The sequence below is a fragment of the Pelophylax lessonae genome, assembly GCF_965119305.1.
Source record: "Pelophylax lessonae genome assembly, chromosome: 13".
Taxonomy (NCBI): Eukaryota; Metazoa; Chordata; class Amphibia; order Anura; family Ranidae; genus Pelophylax; species Pelophylax lessonae.
The window spans coordinates 68,865,638-68,884,996 of record NC_138780.1 but is presented as its reverse complement, the minus strand read 5'-3'; the positions used below and the strand labels follow the sequence as shown (position 1 = coordinate 68,884,996).

Below are 19,359 nucleotides of genomic sequence, written 5' to 3'. Positions count from 1 at the left end.
TTCACACAAACTAAATAATAACCACTAATTTGGGTTATTTTTACCAAAGATATGTAGAAGTATCAGTAAACTATGCTTGAAATTATACCATAATAACCAGTTGGATAAATATGGCAATAAACAATAAATAATGTCCATAAATAAAGAACAGTTGAAGTCCAAAAATGGGTACCAAGTGCGGGAAAAGAATCCTCCACCAAATGTTGTGACTTCTTCCACAATCAGTGCTGCATGCTAAGGGCACGCTAAACGCTTACCAGAAGAAAGATAAAGACAGACATCCAACATATACTGGGAACTCCAACAGAATCCTGTAGGAGTTCTAATGAGCAAGTCTGGGCATGTTCAGTGAAGAAAGAACACAAAGAAAGCAAACCAACACATTACATCACTTCTGAAGTAGAATTTTGTCGGGCGAGAAAATTCGTGTGCAGTCTAGGCACATTCCAACCAACAAAACCCCAAAACAATCGGTAATCTTTCTGGATAATGAGTGCAGGTGATTGCAGCACGGCTGGAAGCGAGCACGGCTCAGTCCTCCAACCGGACTGCGGGTGACTCCTCCTTCCCTCCGCACGCGTTACATCCCTGGGGGCAGGACTTCTTCAGCTGCACTCATTATCCAGAAAGATTACCGATTGTTTTATGCTCCTGGTCTGCTGACATCAAGTAAGAGGCTTTTTACCTGTTATAAATAAAGTTTTGAGACTTTATTACGCTATGGTGCTGCCTTCTTTTTACTATATATGGTGGATCATATACTGCTAAGTATCGAGAGGATAAGGAATCCATGCATTGCTTAGTGGAGTCTTGGTGGCCGTACCTGGTCAGAGTGCATGTCTTCAGATGCCAGTGTGTGGTTACAACCTATGCTGTTTGTATTGCAGCTTTCAGGTGAGAGGCTAGCAATACCGGTGGAGGATTTTCACAGTGTGTGAGCACTCTTTGGATTAGGACATTGCACCGTGCACGTTCTCTTGGCTTTTTACATGAATGAACTGATCAACTCTTACATATTGTGACTTTCTGTGCATATTTTATCCCATTTCCATGGATTTTTTTTAATAGTTCTATGGATTGTATTCAATTTTAATTAATTTATTGTTGATCCTTATTGCATATCTAGCGCTGCACCATATTCTCTATTGTTTCCATTTTGGTGTTGTTTATTGTACCAAGGTGTTCAGCAGCTTTGATTTTACCTATTTATGCTTGTGCCGATATATTTTTCTGGTCACTTCATCCCCTAGTTGATCAGGGCAGGATGTTGTGTGGAGATTTTCACCCATTGAATCAAGTTTGTGCGGAGTTGGCTTAATGGCTTTGTCCAGTATTCCTAAAGGCAGTGATGACTTTTCTCCCCCCTTCAGTATGGCTCAGGTAGAATCACTGGTATGGGTATTGGAGGATGATTCAGCTATTTTCTTTGAGCACCATTCAGCATGTTGCCAACAGGTACTAGTGGAGTGTATTAAAGCAGTGCAGTCTCCTATCAGACAGGCAGAGTGTAAACTGAATCTTGTTAAACCATTACTACAAACATGGTCAGATATATTGCACTCAGCCTCAGTCAGCTTGCACCAACCCATTCCTGCTGCTACAGACACCTGCCTGCTCAAGTATCTCTCTCTACATCACCCACAGCAACCACATTTCCAGAACAGTATACCCTACTACCAACCATATGTCAGTACCCTTTTTCCACTTGCTGCCCCTACTCGTCCTTTAACTCCTTGAAGAAAACCTCTTCTCCGCTGCCTGCATCAATCCTTCAGAAATCCTCCTTAGCAACTGCTCCCTCTTTTTCACCATCCCCCAGCTTTTCTTTTCCATCAGCTGCTCCCCCTACTCAAAGCCCTGCGTTCACATGCAGAACCTCAGTGGCCAAACCCAAAAAGAAATGAAAGTTTTTCCCAACTCGCACAATCCTGCCACTATCCATTCTGCCTCCACTCCAGCCATTCTACTCCAGTCTACTTTTAGGATTGCTAATAGGGTTAGGCCGGCTACAACTCCAGGTGCATTAGGGCGGGCTTGTCAAATTTGCTTGTAATCTAGGAGCCAGCTAAAAAAGTTAGGAGCCAGTTTTTTTCACCCATGCCGAATAGCCGGCTTTTGTCGGACCGGCTGCCATACACACAGGCCGCATGGCGGCAAGTTTTATTGAACCAGCTGATGTTGCCCGGATTTTGGTCCGTGTGTACTTGGCTTGATGGTGTGATTGGCAGTGGCTCACTAGGGAAGGACAGTGCAGCAAGGTGGGGGAAATAGGTAATCCAGTAACTCATGCCACCTTAAGCCCCTTTCATACAGGCACCAACGCTAAGCAGAATCCGCTTGCTTAGCGAGGATTTCTCTGCTAATCCCAGCTGAGTAGGCGGATGACAGGTCCTGTCCACTCCGCTACGCAGATCGAACACTGACCTACGCAGATCGAACACTGACACAGTCCCGCTCTCCTCTATAGGGCAATTGGATGGAATTGGACTACCTGTCCATTTCCATCCAATGCCATCTGATTAGATCCCCCGGACAGATGGAAAATGGGACCACCATCCGTCTGTTTTTGGCAGACAGGATCGGATGGCGGCAGTTGTCAGTGGACATCCGCCACTCCATAGTGGAGACTGAAGGGTTTGATCAGGTCTGCCTGATAAACTGACAGGCGGACCTGATCAGACAGCCTGTGTGAAAGGGGCCTTTTGATGTGTGACTGTGGCTTGGAAGGGAGATGATGAAAAATAATAAAAAAAAAATATATATATATTTGAATAAAAAAAAAATGAATAAACTGTTTTCATCTTTTGTGAGGGTGCGATTAGAACGGAGGCTGTTCCAACCAACCGCCCCACACTCCCTGTCCACTTACCATTAAGCAAAGGGCGCCAGATGAAGCAGTGAGAACAGGCAGGGGAAACACTCAGCGCCGTTAGTGACTACTTGTCACACCCACGGCCACCACAAGAGGGCACCAGTTCCCCAATAAAAGCATCTCACTCAAGAAGGCCGCAAAGCAGGGCAACCAAAGCGCCAATGTGACATGGCGCCTGGAGTTGGTCGAGCCCTGCATTAGGAAACCCATGTCGGGTAACCAGTGCTTTGAGGAAACCTAGATGGCTTTTGATGTGGAGAAAAAGTCCTGGAAACCAGGCAAGCTACACGGTTGTAACCAGACATTCCTGTGTCAGAGTTCCGGTGTCGTCACATGACCCCAGGGCTAAGTTTGTGGATGACCCATGGTACCCCAGCATTGGGATGCCTACTGTCTTGAGGGATAAAAAGTCATAGGTCTCTAAGTTTCTGGCCAACAGGATACCTAGCCAACTGTCTAACCCCAGCGGTGGGGTATTTAGCCAGTCACCAGATGTAACGCTCCTGCGTTTTTGTTATAGGCTGGATTTGCAGCTGCAATATCTCCACTCAGTAGTCATGTAGAGATGTGTTGAATACCAGATCCAACTCTCCAGGACTCATCACCGTGGGCCTGTCAGCTTCAACATACAGATATATACACACTCAATGAGATGTTCCTGGAGTGATAGGATGTATATGATAGTATGAAGGTGATGTGCTGAAGGGACAGGTGTGAACAGTGACAAGGATGGTAAGCACTTGATAGGTTTGTACAGGAGAGTTCAAGATGGTATTTAGGAATGCAGATAGGTTAGTATCGAGTATGCTAACAGGTGGTGAGGACAGCAGATGACAAATACAGGATAGACTAACCCAGTGCAAGGATAGATAGTAGTAGACGTGAGAGCTAGCAATCTATGCAGCAGTGCAGATGATAGATGGTAGTAGACAGGAAAGCTAGCAATCTATGCAGCAGTGCAGATGATAGATGGTAGTAGTCTCAAGAGCTAGCAATCTATGTAACAGTGCAGATGATAGGATAGTATGGATAGGTAGTAACAGTCCTTAATGCAATAGTAGTAGTGTAAGTTATGGAGGTTTCCCCTGCGGGGTACTTATCACTATAGTATAGTAGTAGAAGGGTCCGGTGATGAGGAAGTGATCCAGTAGCGAGATACAGGGATCAGTAGCGAGGTTCGGGTCTGAGGAAGTGATCCTGGTAGCGAGATACAGGGATCTGTAGCGAGGTTCCACAGCGAGACACGCTTGTAAGCATAGATGCAAGGCAGGATTGAACGAACATGTGAGTGAGAACTCCGGCGGTTGAAATAGCCGCTCTGCGGCGCTCAGTGATGACAGCATCGGTCTTAAAGGTGTATGCGCACCTACCAGAAGAGAATGGTGGGACGAATACATGGAATGGAAAGTGGAATAAGGGTACCAGAGGTACCAGAACATTACAGTACCCCCCCCCCTTAAGGCCGGCTCCGGAAGGCCTCTAGAACTGGTTTTTTCGGGTATTTCGAGTGAAAATTGCGAATCAGTCTAGGGGCATGTATATCAGAGGTATCCAGCCAGGTGTCGTCTTGGGGCCCATAGTTCTTCCATCGTACTAGATATTGGAGTCTTCTTCTGTGGATACGAGAATCCAGAATCTCCTTTATCTCATATTCTTCTCCGCCTTCAACTTGTACAGGAGGTGGAGGTGGGATGGTAGGCCTTATTCCTTGGTTAGGAACATGTGGCTTCAATAGCGACACATGGAAGATGGGATGGATCTCTGCCGGTAAGGTGAGCTGTACTGCAGCTTTTCCAATTAGTTTCCTGATTGGGAAGGGTCCCAAGAATAAAGGCCCAAGCTTTTTGCTAGGGATCTTTAATCTTAAATTTTTTGTTGATAGCCAAACGAGGTCCCCAATAACATACTGAGGAGAAGGTCTTCTACGAAGGTCGTAGTACCTTTTTTGTTGACTATGAGCATGTGATATGGTAGTATTGAGTAAACCCAAAGAGTCTTTTATTTGGGTAAGGTAATCCGAGGCTACTGGGTTACTCGATGGCAGGATGCGTGGTGGAAGAAGAGTGGGATGAAACCCATAGTTCAAGTAGAACAGACTTAGCTTCGTAGTACTGTGGGTTGCGTTGTTGTAAGCAAATTCCGCTAGAGGAAGGAGATCCACCCAATCATCCTGCAGGTATGATGTGTAGCAGCGTAGATATTGCTCAATGCACTGGTTGACTCTTTCAGTCTGTCCGTTGGTCTGAGGATGGTAGGGAGAAGTGAGCTTTCGCTCAATGCGTAAAATTTGACAAAGTGCTTGCCAAAATTTAGAGATAAATTGTGAACCACGGTCGGACAAAAGAGTCTTTGGAATTCCAATGCAACTTGAACACATGTTTCATCAGTAGTTCCGCTGTTTGTTTGGATGAAGGTAGTCTACGGATAGCGATGAAATGTGCCATCTTTGTCAAGTGGTCCACTGACACTAGGATGGTATTAAATCCTTTGGAAGGTGGTAGTTCTACTATGAAATCTAAGGACACAACTTCCCATGGAACCTGGGGTATTGGTAGACTACAAAGTAGTCCAGATGGTTTTGTAGTGTCAATTTTGGACCTTGCACAGATGTCACATGAAGAAACAAATTTTTGTACAGACGTCTTCATATCAGGCCACCAAAACTGCCTGGTGAGCAAATTAAAGGTTTTCGTCATACCCATATGTCCTGCCATGGGTACATCATGCGATAACTCCAAGATCTTGGTGCGCATAGTAGGAGGTATGTAAAGTTTGTCATTGTAATAGAGGAAGCCTTCTGCATCAGTACTTAGTTGTGGTGGAGGTGAATCCATTCCTATACTGTGCAAAATCTCTTCCTTCAAGGATCGGACAACACCAATAATGCGTTCGTAGGGTATTATGGGAATGGAAGGGATTTCGGCGCAGTTATCTTCGGTTAGTCGTGATAGCGCATCCGCTTTTTTATTTTTGTCTGCAGGCGTATAGGTCACTAAGAAATTAAATCTTAAAAAGAATAATGACCATCGTACCTGCCGGTGGGAAAGAGTCTTGTTAGTCTGGAGGTATTGAAGGTTTTTATGATCTGTATATATGAGTATTGGTAACTGGGTACCTTATAGCAGATGTCGCCAATTCTCCAGTGCCAATTTTATGGCAAGCAACTCCTTTTCACCCACTGGGTAATTCACCTCTGGGCTGCTTAGTGATTTTGAAAAGAAAGCAACTCGGTGGAGCGATGAAGTGTTTGTTGGTCGTTGGGAGAGAACTGCTCCTACTGCCATATTTGACGCATCTACCTCTAGAATATATTGGAGGGATGGGTCTGGATGGCGTAGTATGGGAGCAGAAGTGAAGCTTGATTTTAACAAGCAGAAAGCTTGATTTGCTTCTTCTGATCATTTGAATGTTTTTTTTATACTTGTCAGTTGTGTGAGAGGTCTCACAATGGCGGAAAAGTTCTTGATGAACTTCCTATAGAAGTTCGAGAATCCTAGGAATCGCTGTAGGGCCTTACGAGTTGTTGGTATAGGCCAGTCTAGAATACAGGATATCTTACTCATATCCATCTTAATTCCAGTTTTGGATATGAAGTATCCTAGAAATAATATTTCTTCTTTATGAAATAGGCATTTTTTTAATTTCACGTATAGACTGTGTGAGAGCAGTCTGGACAACACAAGTCTTACATGTTTTATGTGTTCAGGCATAGATCGAGAATAGATAAGTATATCGTCTAGGTATACTACAACACAGACATCAAGTAAGTCTCTAAAGATGTCGTTTATGAATCTTTGGAAAGCTGCGGGAGCATTACATAGCCCGAATGGCATCACAAGGTATTCGAATAGTCCGTATCTGGTTCTGAATGCTGTTTTCCACTCATCCCCGTCACGGATTCGGATTAGGTTGTATGCCCCTTTCAGGTCTAATTTGGTGAAATAAGTAGCCCCACGCACTTGTTCAATAAGTTCAGGGATAAGCGGCAAAGGATAGCGATCCTTTATCGTAATCGTGTTTAATTGCCTATAATCGATAATAGGCCTGAGACTGGAATCCTTATTGCGGACAAAGAAAAGTCCTGCAGCAGTGGAAGAAGTAGAGGGTCTAATGAACCCTTTTGTCAAATTCTCATCCAAGTATTCCTTGAGGTGAGAAAGTTCATCCTGTGAAAGGGGATAAACATGACCGAAAGGCAATTTGCTGTTAGGGAGTAGATCGATAGTGCAATCGTAATCCCTATGGGGAGGCAACACTTGAGCATTTTTCTCAAGGAACACTTCGGACAGATCCTGATAGCATAGTGGTGCAATTTCATCTGACACCACAGACAGAATCTTCCCATAAGATGGGAGGTTACACGTATTCTCACAATAGTGAGAAGGGAAAACCAAAGTCTGTTTTTTCCAATCTATGATTGGTTGGTGTGTGTGTAACCAGGGAAGTCCCAAAATAATAGGGAAATGGGGTGAGGATAGTATATCAAAAGTGATGGTCTCCACATGTGACTCGTTGGTAGTGGCAAGGAGTACCTGTGTCTGGTTGGTGATTGGACCAGAAGACAGTGGAATACCATTAATGAAACTAACAGAAACAGGCTTAGATTTTGAAATAATAGGTATTTTATTTAAGGTAACAAAGCGTGTATCAATATAGTTTCCACAAGATCCAGTGTCGACCATAGCCTTGGTGGTGATCCTAGTTTGGTCCCACTGTAATATTAAATGAACAAAAAGATAGGGGTTAGAAAAGGAAGTCGTTAATCCTCCCAGCAAGACATGTGAACACTCACCCTCTTTTTTGCGAACAAGGGGACAGGTGCTTATCAAATGATCCGGGGATGCGCAATACATGCAGAGATTTCTGGATGTTCTTCTAGCTCGTTCAGTAGTCGTTAAAGGTGGGCGTATGGTTCCTACATCCATGGGAGTAGGGTCAACGGCCGAAATCCGAGAAGGACTAGACAATGGCATTCCCATCTTTTCAGCCCTTCTTTCTCGCAGTCGTCTGTCGATGTTGATACGAAGTTGTATCAAGGCCTCCAAGGTGCCAGGTAAATCCGCTCGGGCGAGCTCGTCTTTAACAGCTTCCGATAACCCGAGTCTGAAATGAGTTCGCAAAGATGTGTCATTCCACCCTGAATCAAGGGTCCATCTTTTGAACTCAGATACAAAGTCTTCTACAGGTCTCCTTCCTTGTTTCAAGGCCCTCAACTGCATATCAGCAGTACTCTGCCTATTGGGGTCATCGTATAAGCTGGTGAGTTCCGCTAGGAATAAAGAATAGGTGTTGAGAATCTGATCATTATTCTCAAAGAGAGAGTCTGCCCAGGCCTGTGGATCACCCGTCAAGTATGAAATAACGGTACAGACTTTTATTTGATCAGTGGGGTATGTACGAAGCTTTAACAAAAAAAGCAATTGACATGCGTTTTTGAATTCCCGAAATTTTTTCCGTCGCCTGTAAGCACTAGAGGGGGGTTTATTTTAGGTTCAGGAGACTGAACAGCAGTAAGCCGTGAGAGCTGGGTTACCTGCTGTGTTAAAGTCTGATTCTCTTCTTGTACTTCAGTCAGAGCAAGTATTAACGCTTTTACTTGTTGTGTTAATTGTGTCACTTGAGTGGGTAATTCTGCTGAATCCATTTTTAAGGTTCGTTCAATCTGTAACGCTCCTGCGTTTTTGTTATAGGCTGGATTTGCAGCTGCAAAATCTCCACTCAGTAGTCATGTAGAGATGTGTTGAATACCAGATCCAACTCTCCAGGACTCATCACCATGGGCCTGTCAGCTTCAACATACAGATATATACACACTCAATGAGATGTTCCTGGAGTGATAGGATGTATATAATAGTATAAAGGTGAAGTGCTGAAGGGACAGGTGTGAACAGTGACAAGGATGGTAAGCACTTGATAGGTTTGTACAGGAGAGTTCAAGATGGTATTTAGGAATGCAGATAGGTTAGTATAGAGTATGCTAACAGGTGGTGAGGACAGCAGATGACAAATACAGGATAGACTAACCCAGTGCAAGGATAGATAGTAGTAGACAGGAGAGCTAGCAATCTATGCAGCAGTGCAGATGATAGATGGTAGTAGACAGGAAAGCTAGCAATCTATGCATCAGTGCAGATGATAGATGGTAGTAGTCTCAAGAGCTAGCAATCTATGTAACAGTGCAGATGATAGGATAGTATGGATAGGTAGTAACAGTCCTTAATGCAATAGTAGTAGTGTAAGTTATGGAGGTTTCCCCTGCGGGGTACTTATCACTATAGTATAGTAGTAGAAGGGTCCGGTGATGAGGAAGTGATCCAGTAGCGAGATACAGGGATCAGTAGCGAGGTTCGGGTCTGAGGAAGTGATCCTGGTAGCGAGATACAGGGATCTGTAGCGAGGTTCCACAGCGAGACACGCTTGTAAGCATAGATGCAAGGCAGGATTGAACGAACATGTGAGTGAGAACGCCGGCGGTTGAAATAGCCGCTCTGCGGCGCTCAGTGATGACAGCATCGGTCTTAAAGGTGTATGCGCACCTACCAGAAGAGAATGGTGGGACGCATACACGGAATGGAAAGTGGAATAAGGGTACCAGAGGTACCAGAACATTACACCAGAGCCCCAGGTGGTGGGACGCCTAGCTTATTGTTGAATCCCGGCACTCCTTTGGTCTAGAAGACATTTTCCCTCTTGACATATGCAGCAACTTGGTATCTTTTATGGACTCCACCAGCTATGGCTGGTTGGAGCGCCCGGAGGTTGCTCTTTAGAGGAGGGGTACACTGTCGGGAAAGGGTTCACCTGCTGGTGGCACTGTGGCACCCAGAACTTTTGGCTGCAGTTCTAGTGTCCGCCAGCGGGTGTCCCTCAGCAGCGAGAAGCTTTCATGCAATCATTCATCACCTGATGCTGGTTGCAGGAAGTGTATTTAAACCCGATGCATGCTCTTCCTCATGGCCTTGGTGTGGTCCCCATGTGCACCCGACCTGCGTTTTGATCCAAACCCTGCAGCCTGATCCCTTCCTACCTGCCTACTCCATCTCCTGTTACCCTCTCCCTGTCCTGTCTTGTTCCCAGCTCCCTCTGCTTGATCTCCCCTGTATGACCATGGCTCTGTTATGATTACAATTAGTTTATCCTGTTTCCTGTATATACTTGGTTTGGGCAGTTGTTCATTGTGTGTCACTATTGTTTAGTTATCTGGTTTGATTTACACAGTTTTAGTTTACTGGAGGTGCATTTACATTCGTGTTATTCACTTATTTTTAAATAAATTATATTTTTTTACAATTTACTTGTGCCTGATGCTCTGTGGAAGTCCACACATTTCTGATCACACCTGATACTGACAACCTTCCACTTCTTAATATTTTTTTATTAATCTTAATCTAATTTCTTCACTGGGCTTCTAGGTATTGTATTTACATTTTTTTTTTTTTTTGCTTCAGTGGCACTTCCGGGTGCTCAAATGCTCAAGGAAAGCTTTTCATGCTGAAAAATGTAAAAATGACCAAAGCTGATCACAGTTGAAAGTCATATGGCTTTCTGTGCCATTGAGAAGGTGATTAGCTACACTTGATTGAGTTTATAAGTCATTTTTAGTAGGGGTGATCCTTTTTCCAACGCAGTGATTTTTTTTCTTTTTCTGACATGTTGGTGTAATAGCTTTCACCTGGCTGTTATAAGTTGAAATGAGTAAATACAGCTGGATAAAAACAAAAAAACTGCGACTAGCTTCATTTCAGGCTGCAAAGCAACAAACTGATTATTTTAAAAAAGGGGATGATTATTTTCTCTACCCATTGTATGCCGTCAACTTTACCATGTTCCCCACAAATCCCAGATCTGCTGCTGTATTGCTCTATTTACTACTCAAATAATGCAGACTTTTTGCATTAGGCTCAGTTAAAGCCAAAAAACCAAGCTAAAAACAATTTAAAGCTAAACTAAACTCACCACTCTTTGCTTCCTCACCGGCACAAGCATCTTTAGTGTCTCATTCGGGGTTGAGGATCTTTGGCCATTTTGATTGGCCGGGCTGGAATGGCATAACTCTCACACATGCATACAGGAGTTCTTTCAATCCAGCACCAAGGTATGCATTGTATACAAAAGTTACCTGACAAGGCATCTCATTACTGAAAGCTGAGAAATTTTGGAATAAAAACTCTTAGAGTGGTTGTAATGCCTAAACAAAGGATTTAAAGCGGAGCTCCACCTAAAAGGGGAAGCTCCGCTTGTTTGCTTCCTCTCCTCCTCCGCTGCCACACTTGGCACCTTTTGGGGGGGAGCAGGTACCGGTAACTACGCCGTGGCAAGGCTTCACTGCCAGTTTCCCTTACAAGAAATGGCGACAGCAGCACCCGAAAGCCGATTGAAAAATCGACTGAGGTGAAGACACCGCTGCATTCCAATCAGGTAAGTGTCCAAATATTTAAAGTCAGCAGCTACAGTATTTGTAGCTGCTGAGTTAATTTTTTCTGAAGGCGCTTGGAGCTCCGCTTTAGGGTAAAAACTTTAGATGTCAGCATCCCCCCTCACCCCCCCCCCTCCCCTTTTACCTACCAGAGCCCTCATTCGATCCAGCCCTGTGCAGGTCTGCAGCTCTTCTCTTCCCTCACTTTTGTGTCTTTGGCTTTGCTGGGAAACCAGGAGCCACTGGCTCCCAGTGCTGTCAATCAAAGCCAGGGACGAGGGAATGGGGGGCGGGGCCGAGTCCCAATGTCTGTGTGAATGGACGCAGCTATTCTGGTGTCCTCCCTCCAGTGCTCCTGGCTCCTCCTCTGCTCTGTGTGCACCCCCATAGAAAGCTGCTTGTGCCCGCTCCCGAGCTGTATGTATCCATGGAGCCATGCTCCATAGGCACAAGTGCAGCTTGGCCCCACACCTGCTTCCTCCTCACAGTATTTCATCTACACCTGCTGCACGGTTGCCTGTGTGAAGAGGAACAGAGGAGAGAAGAGATTCAGTTTTGCACAGCCCTGGATCGATTGAGGACTCAGGTAAATAAATACAGTATTTACATAAGTGGAGGGAGGACACCAAACCGTAAAAGGTTTGTACCTTAATGCAGGGAATGCATTCGGTTAAAAAAAAAACTTTTTGGCTTAAGAACCACTTTAAAATCAAGGCTTTCAGGGTGATTGTGGATAGAACCTCAACCTAGCCTGACTCCTCCTGCACTAAAATGTCTTTCTGATGGACCGCAGCCTTTGTAGTTATAATGGGACATTACTGTGGCATGTACAATTGTGGCTTTTTTTTTCCGGAAGGCTCAAATGGGTGGAGTTGGGGGAATGCACTGGACGGAGAATCACAACACCCAAACCAATTAAGATTTCACCAATCAAAGAATTTCCATTGATGAGTGACTAGATGAACTAAAATAATACAAAAGGTGAAAATAATATTTAATAAGGGGGCTGAAAATCCTCAATTTATGAGAAATGACTAAATACTTTAACCTTTTTTTGAGGAGCTTAAGATTAAGATTGCCACATACAAATCTTTTAATGGAGATTATAGCATCAGGAGAGAACTGTTCAATCTAAGGTCTCTGAAGAAGATATGTGGTAACACTGTTAAGTTAGATGGGAAGAAGCTCAATCTTAAATTGCATATGGGTTTCTCTACTTTTAGAAATGTGAAACACCCTTCCACAGTTAGTGGTGTCAGTGGAGAGCGACAATTTAAAAAAACTATTAGACGATTAGATGGGTTTCGCATAGGGTTGCACAGATACAGAAATTGGTCCCAATACGAAGTATATGCATATGCACTGATACCAGAAACTTATACTTTCAGGCTCTGTTATTTCAGCTGACTTATTCAGCGGTCAGTGGGGTTCCCCTGTTGACAGTTGTAGTATTAAAGTCTGGCAATTGGAGCAGTCAAAAAAAAAAAAGCAGCAGCCGGGCAATGGTTATCAACAACATTGCTTAGCCCCTGAAACACTAAGATAAAAATAAACCTTGTTTATTTTGTATCTTTCTGTTTCTTCATCTACAGGTCAAAAGGGATGAACTTCGATCTGCAGATAAAGCCAGGTTAAAGCAACCTGTTACGTAATTAAACATTTTTTTTTGGGCTTTATTATATGTTCTTCTTTTTAACACTTTATTATCCCCTAAATGCTCTAATCTGCCTGAACTCCTCTTTGTCCATTTAATCATTAATTTTCCTGCCAATTTTTTTTTCTTTGTTCGCTTCTATTTTCCAAGCTATTAATAATTAAAACTTTTTTTTTTCTTTTTCGTTAATTTTTACACCTTTAACATATATTTACACGTTTGACATTGGAAAAAAAAAAAAAAGTATCAGTACTCGTAAACAAAAATGGTATTGTGCATCCCTAGTTTCTCAGGTAAACACAATATACAGGGATTTGGGAATTCATAGCAACTTATGCACACACAAATTTAACTGGATGGATGTGTCTTCATTCAACATTATCAACTATGTAACTATGAAAAGAAAACAACCAGAAGATAGGATATGTTTCTATGCTAAATGTTTAAGCTTGAATGAAGTACATACACTATATTACCAAATGTACTGGGACGCCTGCCTTTACATGCACATGACTTTTAATGACATCCCATGCATAGTCCGTAGGGTTCAATATTGAATTGGCCCACCCTTTGCAGCTATAAAAGCTTCAACTTATCTGGGAAGGCTGTCCACAAGGTTTAGGAGTGTGTCTATTGGAATGTTTGACCATTCTTCCAGAAGCGCATTTGTGAGGTCAGGCACTGATGTTGGAGAGAAGGCCTGGCTCACAGTCTGCGCTCCAATTCATCCCAAATGTGTTCTATCGGGTTAAGGTAAAAAAAAATGTCCAAAATGTATTGGCATGCTGAGGCCTTAAGAGTTACCTACATTGGAACTAAGACTATAATCCCCCCCTCCACCAAGTGATGGAGTGCACAAAGCAAGGTCCATAAAGACATGGATGAGCAAGTTTGGGGTGGAGGAACTTGACTGGCCTGCACAGAGTCCTGACCTCAACCCAATAGAACACCTTTAGGGTGAATTAGCGGGGAGACTGCGAGCCAGGTCTTCTCATCCACATCAGTGCCTGACCTCACAAACGCACTTCTGGAGGAATGGTCAAACACTCCCATAGACACACTCCTAAACCTTGTGGTCAGCCTTCCCAGAAGAGTTGAAGCGGTTATAACTGCAAAGGGTGGGCGAAACTCAATATTGAACCCTACAGAGTAAGACTGGGATGCCATTAAATTTCATGTGCGTGTAAAGGCAGGTGTCCCAATACTTTTGGTAATATAGTGTATTTGAATCCATGGTCAGAGTCTTTCTAGGCTGGTCTGGCGTTGCAACCCTGAGAAACACAGTGGCTCAGCTTGTGGCATAGGGGGTCTGAGAGGCCACCTAGGCACATTAAGCGGTACATCGTGGTACTTATCAGTGATTTGCCCGGATTGTCATTGGGACCTTGAAGTTACCTCTCCATTGGGAAAATATACCAAGTGTTATCGAGCATTTTTCTTGTGGTCTGGTAAGAGGCTTTATGCGCTCTTGGGTGGCTTGCTGATATTGGTGCATGTGGATTCAATGTTCTGCTGGCTTTTCATTTCCATCTGGTAAGAGGCCTTATGTCTGGTGGTGGTTCACCTTTTCTATACTTGGATAGAACACATCTATAAAGATCTATCTGGTAAGAGGCTCTACATCTGGTGGCGGTCCTTTCTTTTGATTTGATTACATGCCCTTTCACTAGTCATTTTGGTAAACGGCTGCACAATTGGTGAAGGATTCACAGTATTTGTAGTCCTACACAGTTATATTATTGACTATTTTGTACGGTATCACGCTATGGATTATTATTTTTCCTTCACATGATACACGACCACAATATTGGGAGTTCCTTGCGCTAGAATTCCATTGGATCACCTGGGCTCGTGAACTCATCTCATCACATGAATTCTGCAATTTAAAATTGCCGTTCTGGTAAGCACAATTCCTACGGGATCTTTTGGAAGCAGCACAAGATTTCATACATCACCAGTCACTTTATGTTATTTGGGACTTTAAACAGTTGGACATTCATTTGTTTATTTTTCAATTTAGCGCGACTTATACAATATATAATATAGTGTATGTACCGTTTTTCTGTATGCTGATATGAAATTTATGTGCTACCAATTTATTTAGGACTGCTGGAAATTCTAAAATGATACCAAAGTACAGATTAGCTAAATCAGTAGACAATTTCATATCTACTAACCTAGAGATGCCAAGTATACTTCAGAGTCTTGTAATGGAGCCCATGGTTTTTGACTGCAATTGTAAGAGTTAAGTTCAGATTCACTTCGGTCATGGTTGAGTTCATCAGTAATAGGGCCCAGAAAGGAGTCTGAAAAGGTTTCTTCAGGACTTAGTTCCTGTGTGTCTGGAGCACATGGACAAATCTCAGCCCACATATTCTGGCTAGACACAGTAGCACTGCAATCTAGGCTCTCCAACATCCTCATGGAAACAAAATAATCTGCAAGAAGAAAACATTAAACATGTTCACAATTATATGAAATACTGTACATATTTATGAAGAAAAAATATAAAGAAACATTCCACTCCATTACTCTCTCCTAGAACCTAAAACTATCTGGAGCCCTTTTGTTTTTTTCAGAGGTCAATAAGAAGGGACAAAGTCAGTGGCGGCTGGTGCTCAAAATTTGTTTGGGGGGGGGGGCGCAAACAGAAAAATGTAATAGGCATTGCTTTGCGGCAAAAAACGATGTCAAAAAAATTGCGTGACTTTGAGGTCGCAAAAGTGTGAAAGGGGCCTTCAGTAATTAAGGTATAGTGTGCCCCCTTTCAATGCACAGAGACCAGCGTGCCTCCTTTCAATGCACAGAGACCAGCGTGCCCCCTTTCAATGCACAGAGACCAGCGTACGTGCTCCCTTCAATGCAGAGACCAGCGTACGTGCTCCCTTCAATGCAGAGACCAGCGTGCGTGCCCCCTTCAATGCAGAGACCAGCGTGCGTGCCCCCTTCAATGCAGAGACCAGCGTGCGTGCCCCCTTCAATGCAGAGACCAGCGTGCGTGCCCCCTTCAATGCAGAGACCAGCGTGCGTGCCCCCTTCAATGCAGAGACCAGCGTGCGTGCCCCCTTCAATGCAGAGACCAGCGTGCGTGCCCTCTTCAATGCAGAGACCAGCGTGCGTGCCCCCTTCAATGCAGAGACCAGCGTGCGTGCCCCCTTCAATGCAGAGACCAGCGTGCGTGCCCCCTTCAATGCAGAGACCAGCGTGCGTGCCCCCTTCAATGCAGAGACCAGCGTGCGTGCCCCCTTCAATGCAGAGACCAGCGTGCGTGCCCCCTTCAATGCAGAGACCAGCGTGCGTGCCCCCTTCAATGCAGAGACCAGCGTGCATGCCCCCTTCAATGCAGAGACCAGCGTGCATGCCCCCTTCAATGCAGTGTGGCCCCGAGACCAGTGCACTTACCTGGATCAGCAGCAGCTTCTCAGTCCCCGGCGTGTCTCCTCGAGTCCTCCCGCTCCCACCTCCTCCTCGGCCAATGGCATGGGGTTTGCCTTGCGGACGATCAGGAATCAGGTATTAGACCCGCTCCCCAAATGGCCAGGAGGAGGATCCGTGTGACAATAGCAAATTTTTATTCGATATTGTCACACAATGGGTGGGCTCGGGGCGCACTGCTCTGCGCCCCGGGTCCACCCTTTGCTGCAGCCTATTAGAGCCTCTGGCTCTAATCAGGTGATGCAAAAAAAAAAAGCCCCATTGAACTCCATGTGTCCGGCGCCCCGCATGCAGATTAGGGGGCAGGACGCATGGATAGGGGGTGGCGGGCCCCCAACACACCGGCCGCCACTGGACAAAGTACTAAAAGTTCCTACAAATGCCATTTACATTCTCCACACACGATTATTCTATGCAAGGAAGTCCAATTATCCTGTCTTTGAAAAAGACTTCTGCGCCATCATTTGTTGCCTGGAAATCGGTGAACAAGGCTCTTCCCCTCTGTAAGGCAACCTATTCTAAGACAACCTATTCTAACAGGGTTGCACCTCCCAAATTTGATTTTTAAAAAATTAGACAATTTATTTTTGAATAGCTATATGTAGTGGTAAATATAACTAGCTATATCGTTAGGGAACAAAATAATTAATCTGCTCTAAGAACAAGAGATATATATACACCATTAGAGGCTGAATCGGGTATATATCATCAGACTCAAAAGAAGATCAAAAAAATCGGATTTCTGTCTTACTGAAAAATCCTTTTCTCTGATGTTGATTGATGGACACAGCTCCAGAATCCTCTTGACCATTTGGTTATGCTGCCCCCTTCAGGAGTAGGACACTAGGCAGGAAAAAGCTTCACCATGCCTATGGGGCAGTCCCAGGATGTATACTCCCACTTCCTGCTATAGGCATTCAGTTTTGTTGCAAGCAGTGTCAGAAGAAAAATAACCCAAATCATTAGAGGTGTGGGTGCTCTGTCCGTCAATGAACATCAGAGAAAAGGGGTTTTACGGTAGGATAAAAATACAATTTTATCTTTTGTTCATTGACGAACACAGCTCCAGAATCTTCTTGACCATTGGGACGTCCCAAAGCAGTGTCAACATGAGGGGTGGGAAAAAACACAGGAGAAAAAAATCCCAAAGGCTAAACCTAGTCAACTAGGTAATATGGAGCCCAACCAGGAACAACTGGAGCTCACCTGCAAAAAAACAAAAAAAAAAAAACCATACACCCTCATAGAGGACTACAGTAGTCCTCAAACAGCAGCCTGCAAAACTTTGCGGCCAAAAGCAGCATCCGTAGATGCCAACACATCTACTTGGTAACATTTTGTGAAAATGTGCACAGGCGACCATATGGTCGCCTTGCAAACCTGCATTACCGACGCCTGATGGCGGAAGGCCCAGGAGGCACTAAGCACCCACGTGGAATGCCCCTTAACCGCTTCCATACAGAGCAGTTAGACACCCTTCCTGCCCAGACCAATTTTCAGCTCTCAGCACTCTCACACTTTGAATGACAATTGCTCAGTCATGCTACACTGTAACCAAACAAAATTTTTATCATTTTTTTCACACAAATAGAGCTTTCTTTTGGTGGTATTTGATCACAACTGGGGTTTTTTTTTTTTTCGTGATATATGCAAAAAAAGAACAAAAATTTTGAAAAAAAAAAAAAAAAAAAAAAAAAACTTTTTTAGATTCAATTATAAAATTTTGCAAAACATAAATTTTTCTTCATACATTTGGGCCAAAATGTATACTGCTACATCTCTGGTAAAATTAACACAAATTAGTGTATATTATTTAGTCTTTGTGAAAGTTATTGAGTCTAGAAGCTATGGTACCAATTACTGAAAATTGATCACACCAGATGTACTGACTGCCTATCTCCTTTCTTGAGGCCCTGAAATGTCAGGACAGTACAAATACCACCCAAATGACCCCTTTTTGTAAAGTAGACAGTCCAAGGTATTTAGTAAGAGGCATGGTGTGTTTTTTGAAGTTGTAATTTTTTCCCACAATTCTTGGGAAAATGAAGAAAAAATTTTTTTTCTTTTTTTTCCCCACAAAGTTGTCAATTTATAAGCTATTTCTAACAAATAGCATGTACACAGCAAAAATTACACCCAAAAATACATTCTGCTACTCCTTCCGAGTATGGCGATACCACATGTGTGAGACTTTTACACAGCCTGGCCACAAAAAGAGACTCCACGTCCAAGAAGCACCTTCAGGCGTTCTAGGAGCATAAATACACATAAAACTTTCTTACTACCTATCACACTTTTCAAGGCCCTAGAGCACCAATACAATGGAAAAGTCCACAAAATGACCCCATTTTGGAAAGCAAAACACTCCAACGTATATTCTATGAGGCATTATGGGTCGTTTGAACATATTTTTTTCCACAGGTTTTTGGAAAATGTGGGAAAAAAAATTAAAACTTTTTTTTTTTTTTACACAAAGTTGTCAATTTATAGGATATTCCTAACACATAGCATGTACACAGCAAAAATGACACCCCAAAATACATTCTGCCACTCCTCCTGAGTATGGCAATACCACGTGTGAGACTTTTTCACAGCCTAGCCATATAGAGGGGCCTAACATCCAAGGAGCATCATCATGCATCCTAGCCACTTGCCTAGGCCTATTTTTGACATTTGGTGTTTACAAGCTAAAATCAGTTGTTTTGCTAGAAAACTGCTTAGAACCCCCAAACATTATATATTTATTTTTTAGCAGAGACCCTAGAGAATAAAATTGAGATTATTGCAATATTTTTTATCACACCGTATTTGCGCAGCGGTCTTCCAAACGCAATTTTTTTTGAAAAAATTCACTTTTTTTAATTAAAAAATAAGAAACCAGTAAAGTTAGCCCAATTTTTTTCCATAATGTGAAAGATAATGTTACGCCGAGTAAATAGATACCCAACATGTCATGTTTCAAAATTGCGCACGCTCACGGAA

At 43.5% G+C, this 19,359-nt stretch overlaps 1 protein-coding gene across 1 annotated transcript in view; it reads right to left on the bottom strand.

The window, feature by feature from the left end:
- Positions 1-15,375, bottom strand: part of CCDC32 (coiled-coil domain containing 32) — a 38,429-nt gene extending 23,054 nt beyond the window's left edge. The window contains exon 1 of the mRNA XM_082242853.1: positions 15,120-15,375. Coding sequence (XP_082098979.1) covers positions 15,120-15,366 — 247 coding nt within the window. The 5' untranslated portion in view covers positions 15,367-15,375. The remainder of the gene's footprint in view (positions 1-15,119) is intronic.
- Between the last annotated feature and the right edge of the window lie 3,984 nt (positions 15,376-19,359).